Source organism: Microtus ochrogaster, unplaced genomic scaffold, assembly GCF_000317375.1.
Source record: "Microtus ochrogaster isolate Prairie Vole_2 unplaced genomic scaffold, MicOch1.0 UNK81, whole genome shotgun sequence".
NCBI classification, from domain to species: Eukaryota; Metazoa; Chordata; class Mammalia; order Rodentia; family Cricetidae; genus Microtus; species Microtus ochrogaster.
The window spans coordinates 1,573,430-1,583,364 of NW_004949179.1; the positions used below are offsets into that span (position 1 = coordinate 1,573,430).

Consider the following 9,935-nt stretch of genomic DNA (forward strand, 5'->3'; position numbering starts at 1 on the left):
GTGGCTGAGGCAGGGGGATTGCTGCAAGTTCTAGCCCAACCTGGGCTACCTAGTGAGCCCTGACTTTAAAAATGGAACAAACTCGTCCATGCTGCCAAACAAGGTAATGCAGATTTGTGATACCAGCACTCTGGAGGCTGGAGCAGGAGCATTGCTATGTGTTCATAAACAGACTGGGCAGTGAGCCTCCCGGCCCCCTCCAGAAGATGAGGCAGGAGAACCCAGCAGGAATCCAAGGTCTCACTTGAGTGCGCAGTGAGTTAGTCACTGGGCTACGTGAGATTCAAGCAGACTGAATAAAAACCCAACTAACCAACCAACAAACAAAACAACAGTGTAGCTCCTCTGGCCACATGAGGTGGGGAACAGAAGACATCTTATTACTAAGATGGGGAAACTGAGGCACAGAGAGGTTGAGAGCACAGTGGGGCTTTTGACTTGGTGGGATGCAGGGAGTCTCCTAGTGTAGCCACACCCACCGAGTTGTGTGTCCCAGGCAGGCTCTGTGGGACCCCAGCTGTCAGACCGGAAGTTTGGCAAATACCAAGGGGTGTGGTTGGGAGCACACTGATTCCTTGTGACTTAAGGCCAAGCACAGGTCGCTGGAGGCCTCTGATCACCCGCAGATGCTCTGAAAAGCGATCCTGGATGTTTTCAGGACAGCTGGGAAGGTGGCCAGGGAGAACAAACGGCTTTTGCTTCCAAGCGAGATCAGATTTGGTGGCTGGCGCCACAAGCAGCCTGGGCAGGACCTGGCAGCCCCCCAGCAGCAGGTAGGATCAGGGCAGCCCCCAGATCCCTGTGTCCAGGCCTAGTGGCACACTGACAGTTCTGTGCCGACTCTGGCCTCTTTAACTACTATCTAGCTCTGTTCGTCCTGCACAGCAACCAGCATCTTCATCAGAGCTATCATGAGTGCTCAGGAGACCCTGGGATCTGGCCTGCTGGCTGGTGGCAGTCCCTCAGAAGAGACTGGAGGGGAGGGTCGCTGTAACACCCGATTTCGGTGTTACACCCTCGGTACAGTCCGCGTGCCACTGCACTGAACGCAAGTCGAGCAAGGCCTGGAGATTGAACAGAACACACAGAGAGACCATGGTCATTCGACCGGAGATCAAGCGAATGCCCTTTATTCAGCCTTGGGGAAGCCCTTATCTACCTTACTGCTGCCCAAGGACCCCCACCCAGGCAGGTGGGGAAATTACCATATCTCAAATAGAATGAATGCCCTGCGGCTAACCAGCAGGCGGGGCAGGAGGAATATAGGAACTTAACCAGGTGGGGCAAGGGGAAAACAGGAACCAACAGAATGCTAGTCATCTGACTAGAAACTGAATGCGTTCCAGGAATAAGGGTTAAATGCTTAGTCATGCTGACCAGAAATTGTCCTCGAGAAGCACTCCAGGAATAAGGGAGGCCAGGGCCCTACAGGTCGCTGGTCAGCTCCTGAGAGCTCCCCTCCTTCCCATGTGTGTGTCTCAGCTACTGTGTGTGTTCTGCCCCAATCCTACATGGCGGCTGGGGGGCGGGCGGCTCAAGAGGCACTAGTATCCATAGTGTGGAAAGTTAACTGAAGGATATAACAGGTCCCAGACTTTAGCACAACTGACTCCATGATGGAAGTACCACTCAGGCCATGAAACTCAGCATAGACAGCACCACCTGCTAAAAAATAAAACAATAACCTAACCCAGCAAAGTCCATAGTTCTGGGAGAGTCTCTACTCTGCAAGCTCCCCTTCTGGCTGACTGTCCATGTCAACTGAAGCATGCCCACCCAGGGCATGGCTTGGTGTTTCAAAGCTCACCCTGAAAAGGGCTGGGTTACAGTGGACCCCGAACACCCAGGGTGGTCACGAGCCAACTAGTAAAGACTTTCTATTGGCTTAAACGATGTCCAAGCAGTCTTCTCTGATGGCTGTCCTACAACAGCGGGGACTCTCTGTGACGCTACAGGGTCCCCACACCCCTGTAACCATACAGTCCAGGGGTCTCATCTTGCCAGAACGGTTTGAGGGAGCTAATCCTTCACAGACCTGCTGGAACTCAGGTTGATTCTCCTGCCTCAGTCTAAGCGTGGCACCCAGCACCCACTTTCATGCAGTATCTGCCGTCTGCTTGGCTGAAGCCATGAGTGATGGAGGAAGATGTGTTCGCATTCCTAAATCTCCTGTGACCTCCCTGATGACCTGGAACAAGCCAGTATGGCCCCTCCTGTGTGCATGTGGGCTCTGCATAGGACTGCTTTTCCCCTTTGAGCTTTTTTTTTTTTAATTATTTTATTTATTGTTTTTGTTTTGTTTTGTTTTTTTGAGACATGGTCTTTCTACAAAGCCCAACTGTCCTGGAACTATGTAGCCTGAATTCACAGACCCACCACTTCTGCTTTGAAAGCACTGGGGTTAAAGGTGTGTACCACTACATCGAGCCTACTTTTTAAAAAAATAAACATGACCTTTTTATATAATTTATTTAAGTTTATGTGCATTGGTGTGAAGGTATCAGATCTTCTGAAACTGGAATTATAGACAGTTATGAGCTGCCATGTGGTTGCTGGGCACTGAACCCAGGTCCTCTGGAAGAGCAGCCAGTGCTCTGAACCGCTGAGCCGTCTCTCCAGCCCCCACTCCCACCCCACTTTTTTATTTTTGAGGCAGGCTCTCATGAAGCATAGATTGGTCTACAGTCATCAAAAATGGCATTGCACTCCTGATCCTCCTGCATCCTCTCCCAGTGTGCCACCACACCCAGCTCACTCTGTATCACTCCGGCCACTAAGCTGCAGGCCCCACGGGGTTGCTGCCGCTGACCCCAGGTGTCCTGCAGAAAGTCTGGAGCTCTAAGCACAAAGACGCTTTGTGTGCCTTTCCAACATCAGACAAAGCCTGAGGGCTTGTTTCCAAAGGCGCCCCATGCCAGCGCAGGTCGGGCTGCTTCCCCCTCACCCATGCCCCAAGTTGACCACCATGAAGAGCCAGGCTGCCCCAGGGTCACACCTGTTAAGCTTCAAAATGCCCAGGGTGTGAGGCAGAGGCAGCAAGTATGGTCTCTGTTCAGAAAAAGAAACAAAGGCAGGGGAAGGGCATAAGGTTCAGACATGGGGCCAGAGGGATGGCTCAGCCATTAGAAGCACTTACTGACCCATGCTCTGCTCCCAGCACCCAAGGCACACAGCTGCCTGTAACTCCAGCTCCGGAGGATCTGGTGCCCTCTTCTGGCCTCCAAGGGTCCTGGCATGCATGTGTCTGAGCGTACACACACAAATGTTAATTCAAATAAAGGTCTAGATGGCATGTCTGAGTCCCTTTGGCAAGGGGTGTGAGTCTCGTGGCAGGGTTTAGACTACCTGCACATCTGCCTGCTGCACTAACCGGCACAGGGGCTGCACATTAATTTTTTTTTTTTTTGATTTTTCGAGACAGGGTTTCTCCGTAGCTTTTTGGTTCCTGTCCTGGAACTAGCTCTTGTAGTCCAGGCTGGCCTCGAACTCCCAGAGATCCGCCTGCTTCTGCCTCCCGAGTGCTGGGATTAAAGGTGTGCGCCACCACCACCCGGCTGCACCTTAATTATTAATTGTTAACCACTGCAGCCAGCATTTGTGACTCCTCAGTTACCCGCCTGCTTCTCAGGCAGCAGCCTGGCTGCTCAGGTTGCAGTGTGGCAGGAATTCTGTTCCCTTAGGCACTGGCTCTGTCATTGCCGCTAAAGGTAGCTTTAACTAGATCTCTATTTTTATGTTTACAAACAAGACTTGAGATTCAAAGGCTGGGGTAAAAACCTGCTAGCTCAGAGAGGTGGAGTAGCACCTAGCTAACCTTCTGTCCTAGAGGGCAGCTCCCTAAGGCAGTGTTCGTCTCCTGACCCAATTAATTTATTTAATTAATGCAAATGCAAATTTTGGGTTCACAGTGTGATCAAATATCCCCCACCAGCTACTCTAGGCTCATAGCCCACTTCGCAAGGCTGTAAAGTACCCAGCTTGGTTTTTAAGCACTGTCAGTCTTCAGGGCTCTTACTATGAAGTGACGATTGTTGTTTCTGTGGGTAAACTCCAAGAGGTCTCTAAAGAGGACCGGTGGCAGGGCTCATTAGGCAGAGCCCACATGGCAGACGGCATTGTGTGACCCTACCTAAGGAGATAAACTCATACCTACTGATTCCAGATGGGGAACCGACCACAGACCAGTACAGTACCAGCTTGATGAAGCACTAAGTTTTATTTGGGTCACTTACAGAGCAGAAATGACTCACAGACAGCTACATCAGCAGACACACCCCGCAGGCAGCTTCGTAGGTTGGGGTCCTTTCCAGGACACTCAGCTTGTCTGAGCCACTCTCAGCAGCTCATACACACCTGTGGGGTGAGGCCTAGAGCATCTGGTCAGTTCAGAGACTGAGTTGTTTCCTTCCTCAGTGGAGGGAGCCTCAGAGAGACAGCCACACAGCAGGAGGGAACCAACTCCTGGAAATTGTCCTCTGACCTCTGCACATGGCACTCAGGAATCCCTCTCCCCACAAATAAATAAAAGTTAAAACTGTTTAAGTTTGGGGCCAGAGAGATGGCTCGGGTTAAGAGCACTAACAAGTCCTCCAGAGAGCCCAGGTTCAATTGCCAGCGCCCACATGGCAGCTCACAGCAGTCCATGACTCCAGGTTCAGGACTCCTGACACACTCACACAATTGTGAGGAGGTGAGCACCAATGCACATATAATTTTAAAAAATAATTTAAGTTCACGGTCATTCTGGATGGGCTGCACAAAACCAATCTCCAGAAAATTCCAAAATTTAAAATAAATTAAAAGATAAATCCTGAGGCTGAGGCTGCACCTCGGTTGGCAGAGGGCATGCCTGGCATGCATGAGAACGGAGCCTGGTTCCAGGCTGATCGCCACACAAATCAGGTGTGGTAGAGCTCCAAGATCACCCTGGGCTGCGCGGCGGGTTTTCCAACAGTCTGTGCTTCACGAGACCCTGATCTTATAAATAACATAAAGGCCCTGCAGAGGAAGAGAGTTCGGTCGCCAACACCCATGTCAGGGAGCTCCAGGGGATCCCATGCCCTCTTCTGGCTTCCAAGAACACCCACATTCACACACACACACTTAAAAAAAATCTTCAAAGAAAGAAAACAAAAGACCACACATGGCGGGTACCAGGAACTGTTTAGTGTTGGCGCATGTGCAGTCTCCAAACACAAGACTTGACAAGTGAAGAGAAAATGCTGTCCAGGCAGGAGACCCTATCTCCAAGCTGCAGGGCTGCACTGCAAGGCTGGGTGTCAGCCAGCAGGTGGCAGGCAGGGAGCACCTGAGTCAGGGACTATGAGACGCTGGGGGGCAGGCGCGCAGCCGCTGTCTTCTCCACCACGAAGCCATAGTTATACTGGGGAGAGGAAAAAGGGGGGCTGAAGAGGAGGCACTAAGGACTGGAGGGGAACATTGGGAGTGACTAAGGAGTTGGAGTGCCTGGGGCCTGAGGACACGGGTGGGGCCTCAGCACTTCATGCACCCCTGCACCTACCTCCTTCTCAATGTCTGCCAGTGATTTAATGGTCAGGTCCCCAAAGGCTGACAAGTTCTAGAGGACAGAAGTGAGAGTGTGAGCCGGGGTCCCACTCAACGGTGCCATGTGCCTTACATGCGCACACTCACCCTGGCCTGGGAGCTTCTCTCTCCTGCTGTGTGAGACCCTGGAACTGGTTTATGGTGAGGCTTGGTGGCAAACACCTTTACCGGCTGAGCCATCTCTTCTAGCATGCCCCCAACTTCGCAGATGGCAGCTCAAGTAGCCCAGACTCACTGTGTAGCCAAGGATGTCCTTGCTACAGGGCCTCCTGCCTCTAACTCCCGAGGGCTGGGGTGACGAGGGCACCACCACACCCGGCCCCAATTCTCCCATCTTTCAGGACTTAGCCCACAAACACTGGCCTGGGTTTCATCCGACTCCCCACATCTCTACTCTGGGATCCCTTGGTCTCTCCCCTCACCCACTAAGTCATGGTCTCTGTGCTGGGTCATATGGCAGCAAGAATGTCACTTCCCCGTGAACAGAGGCTGGTGAGAGCTCCCCATCCCAGGGACACTGACTCACCAGAGGCCCGCAGCTCTTGCCCTCGAATCGGGGGTGCAGTGTAAAGGGAACCCCATCCATGGCTGCAATGAAAATTCCCGGGAGGCTGAGGAGGACCCCAGAACACCCTGCAGCCCCTCCCCCCACGCCCGTGCCCACCCACGGAGCATAGGCTGATTCCCACAGTGGAATCGGTGTGACTGGGACTACAGCTTTCCGGTCCCACGTACTCCTGGAACTCATGCCGAATCAACCCACCAGCTCCCTAATGGGCTCCAGCACTCTGCACTCTGCCTGTGTGGGGCCCTCCCAGGAAGAGGGTCATGCAGCACACCCCGGGTTCTGCCCTGAGCACCTGCAGAGCTTGAGGCCCCAGTCATTCCACCCCTCAAACAAGTCGGTCATCAGTTAAGAGCCCAGATTCTATTCCCACCACCCATGTGGCAGCTTACAACCCATTTTAACTCCAATTCCAAGGGATCCGTCCCCCTCTTCTGCCCCTCCCAGGACAATGTACACACTCGGCAGACAGGCACACATGCGAGCAAAACACACATACACATAAACTTAAAAATAGATCTTAAAAATAAAAGCTTGGTGGGAGGGCCAGCTCCCACCAGAGGCTGTAGTGTCTCCACTCTGCTCACCTGAGATGCCGTAGAGACTGGACGCCTCGTAGACGGAGTCACTCCTCCGCAGCGTGGATGCTCGGGAGCCTAGTCTGGACAGCGTCCGCTCAGGGTGGCTGCTTTTGCTGGGGAGCAAGGAACAGTGACCTCAGTCAGGCTGGAAGCTGTCCTCTTGGCCCGCCTGCCCACCAGGGAACCTGAGGCTCACCTCGGTTGTCTGGGTGGGTCCAGCGACAGGCCCTGCATATCCTGGCTGATAGTGCGCGGCTTGGGCACTGGCCTTGGGGCCTTGGATTTCTTGCACCAGATGGCAAAACCACCCATGTCCCTGGAGCAAGGGGGTGGGGCAGGGAGGAAGCCAATGCTCTGTGAAGCCGGGGCTGAAAGGGTCCTGGGGGACCAATGAGATCCCCGTCCCCACATGCAGAGGAGAAAGAGGCTAAAATCTGGAGGGGAAGTGGGCAGGGGAGGGTGCTCCAGGATGGGTGCTCTGCCCTACCCCACTCGCAGGTATCCGGGCACTGTCTTGGTCTTCCCACTCAGCTTCACGTCACACACAACCATGTCGGCAGCCCCCAGGGGCATCAGCTTCACACACATGCGTTTCTTCTTGGACACAGAGGCCTCTGGGAGTAGGGGCAGGGGAGTGAGAGAGGGGGGCAGGGCAGGGAGGGGAGTACCCAGTGATGCTCACCATAGTGTTTAGGGGCAACACCGGGCAGCTGCTTAAATAAAAAATGGTGAACTCATAAGAGGGGTCACACTAACTTCTAGAATCATTGAAGCAGACTGACCTTTGCTGAATATTTGTGGGGTGGCTGTGGAATCAACAGTAGAGTATATATTTGGCACCCCAACTTCACTTTCCCTGATCTATAACCCAAGGGGGTCACAACAACTGCTCTTTAAAAATAATCTAGCACAAGGCTGTTGTGTGTGCTTCATGGAGTCAGGAAGGCTATTTTATATTATATGTATGTTTTTTTAAATATTTATTTATTATGTATACAATATTCTGTCTGTGTGTATGCCAGAAGAGGGCACCAGATCTCATTACAGATGGTTGTGAGCCACCATGTGGTTGCTGGAAATTGAACTCAGGACCTTTGGAAGAGCAGGCAATGCCCTTAACTGCTGAGCCATCTCTCCAGCCCTATGTATGTTTTTGTGTTTATGAGCTAGAGTCTCATATAACCCAGGCTGGCCTCAAAAATCATGATGTAGCTGAGGATGGCCTCCTGATGCTGGAAGGCGTGCTTAGTTTATTTGATGCTGGGGATGGAGCCAGGCCCCATCACATTAAGTGAGAACCCTGCTCTCTGAGCTATTGCCCCAGCCCTGTCTCACTCTGCAGTCTGTGCTTCCCTGGAATTCACCACAGAGCCCAAAGTGCCTTTGAGCTGGAAGCAATCGTCCTGCCTCAGCCTCTCACGTGCTGAAATAAAGAGCCCCAGCTCCACAGCCAGCAGGTTGAGACAGCTGCCAGCGGCTGAGCAGGATCCCCGAGGAAAGGACTGAGGTTCCAGGCCAGCTGGGGCTGCACACTGAGACCCTGCTCCTCCCAACCAACGAAACAGGTCCGTCAGAAACAGCAGTCAAAGGAGGGTAGGAGAAGCACAGAAGCCTGCTGTCTGCACACTGACCTGACCTCTGCAGAGCAGCCTAGCCTGAGTCACTAAAGACACCTTGAGAACCAGGCATCATCGGGGAGGTGGGAAGCTGGGTCAGGCGGGGGACAGGAGGAGGGAAGGCTGAGCTATGCAGAGAACAGGGAAAGCCATTTCCGGCGGACTCGCTGTGCAAGAGCCTGGAAAGGAAAAGAAAATGGCGAGGACTCCCTCAGCCACAGAAGCAGAGGGCAAGCGGCAGGGACCAGGTCAGGAAGGCGGTGGGCTTGTTTGTTCTCGGGGGAAGCTGAGACTCACGGCTGTCCTCCTACTTCAGCCCGAGTGCTGACACGGCAGCTGTGTGTCAACTATTTATTTTTGGAGTAGTGGGATGAGACAAGACCTCACTCTGTAGTCCAGGCTGGACTTGAACTCCCCACCATCCTCCTGCCTCAGCTTCCCAAGTTCTGCACTGTCAGGTTGTGCCTCTCTGCCCAGCTAGGTCATATTTGGTACCACACAGCCTCTCCCTGTGCCTGTCGCTCTCCCGTGGGCCCACGGATCTTACTGGCATCTAGAGAGTCGTTGACGGTAGAAAAGCCAGACGGCAGAGGGCCCTTGTCCATCACGATCTGCATGTCCACTACCACACTGTCCTGAGGGTTCTAGGAGTAGGAGAGGGAGCAGGTGGAGGAGGGTCAGGGACTTCAGCGGGCAAGGGGAGGGTCGGGAAAGGCTCAGGTTCAGGCTTCCGGATGCCTGTGCTCACCTTCTGGCTGCCCAGTGGGCTCAGGCACAGGAAGTAGCCGGCCTTCTGCGCGAAGCCGCGGCCGAAGCAGGCGGTCGCGCCCTCCACGGTAGAGGTGATCTGCGGGTCGAGCGGGTCAGCGGGGCTTCGTCCCCTCCCTGCCCCGTCCCCGCCGCCCTTGCCCACCCCTCGCTCACCGCGCTGAAACCCGGCGGCGGCGGCGACAAGGCTGACGACCAGACCAGGCCCGCGAGCGGCTCCGCGTCCACCCCGGAATCCATCCTCTCTGGGACCTCAGACGGCAACTAATGCCCTCGGACGGCCAGAATCTTGGACTACAATTCCCAGAAGACCTGGCGAACGTGCCCGCACAGCAGCTAGTGCTCATGCCCAGATACTGAGGACCAGTCCGATGTAGCCGTGGGAACCACGCCCTCTGGGCGCACCCTTGAGAGACGTTTGCGGAAAAAGGATTAGTACTTCCGCCTTTAAGAACCACTCAGGGCGAAGCGGGGCAAGGGGGAGGCGGTTCAATTCCCTGTCAGGACTACACTCCCCATAATGCCATGAGACATCACCTACGACCCCTCGTTTATCAAAAACTGGTCCGGAAAGGCCAAGTGGCCCTCACTTGTCATTCTAATAACTTCAAGAGACGGGTGCTGGATGGTGAAATGACCCTTACGACATAGTTACCGACAACCAGGCTCATTTAATTAAGCCAATGAAAACTACAAGAGTCCTTTAATAATGGCCAGATCAAGAGAGTAGCCGAGGCTCAGGAGAACAGCGTTTTTTATTTTTATTTTTTTAAATATTTATTTATTTATTATTATGTATACAATATTCTGTCTGTGTGTATGTCTGCAGGCCAGGAGAGG

General features: G+C 53.5%; 1 protein-coding gene across 1 annotated transcript; it reads right to left on the reverse strand.

The window, feature by feature from the left end:
• Positions 1 to 5,148: 5,148 nt before the first annotated feature.
• Mvb12a (multivesicular body subunit 12A) lies at positions 5,149 to 9,423 on the reverse strand. Its single transcript, XM_005370607.3, has 9 exons — positions 9,252 to 9,423; positions 9,076 to 9,174; positions 8,875 to 8,971; positions 7,199 to 7,325; positions 6,908 to 7,027; positions 6,718 to 6,824; positions 6,092 to 6,153; positions 5,522 to 5,578; positions 5,149 to 5,383 (listed from the first exon to the last, which is right to left on the reverse strand). Exons 1-9 carry the CDS (start codon positions 9,333 to 9,335, stop codon positions 5,321 to 5,323), a joined length of 816 nt encoding a protein of 271 aa, XP_005370664.1. The 5' UTR covers positions 9,336 to 9,423; the 3' UTR covers positions 5,149 to 5,320.
• Between the last annotated feature and the right edge of the window lie 512 nt (positions 9,424 to 9,935).

Bases quoted from the DNA above. Each gene is read 5' to 3' on its own strand.
- Mvb12a (XM_005370607.3), bottom strand. From the start codon at position 9,335: ATGGATTCCGGGGTGGACGCGGAGCCGCTCGCGGGCCTGGTCTGGTCG. The intron at 6,825-6,907 runs GTGAGCCTCAGG...CTTGCTCCCCAG, and splicing joins GACCCACCCAGACAACCGAG to CAAAAGCAGCCACCCTGAGC. The intron at 5,579-6,091 runs GTGAGTCAGTGT...TCTGTCCTCTAG, and splicing joins GCAAGAGCTGCGGGCCTCTG to AACTTGTCAGCCTTTGGGGA.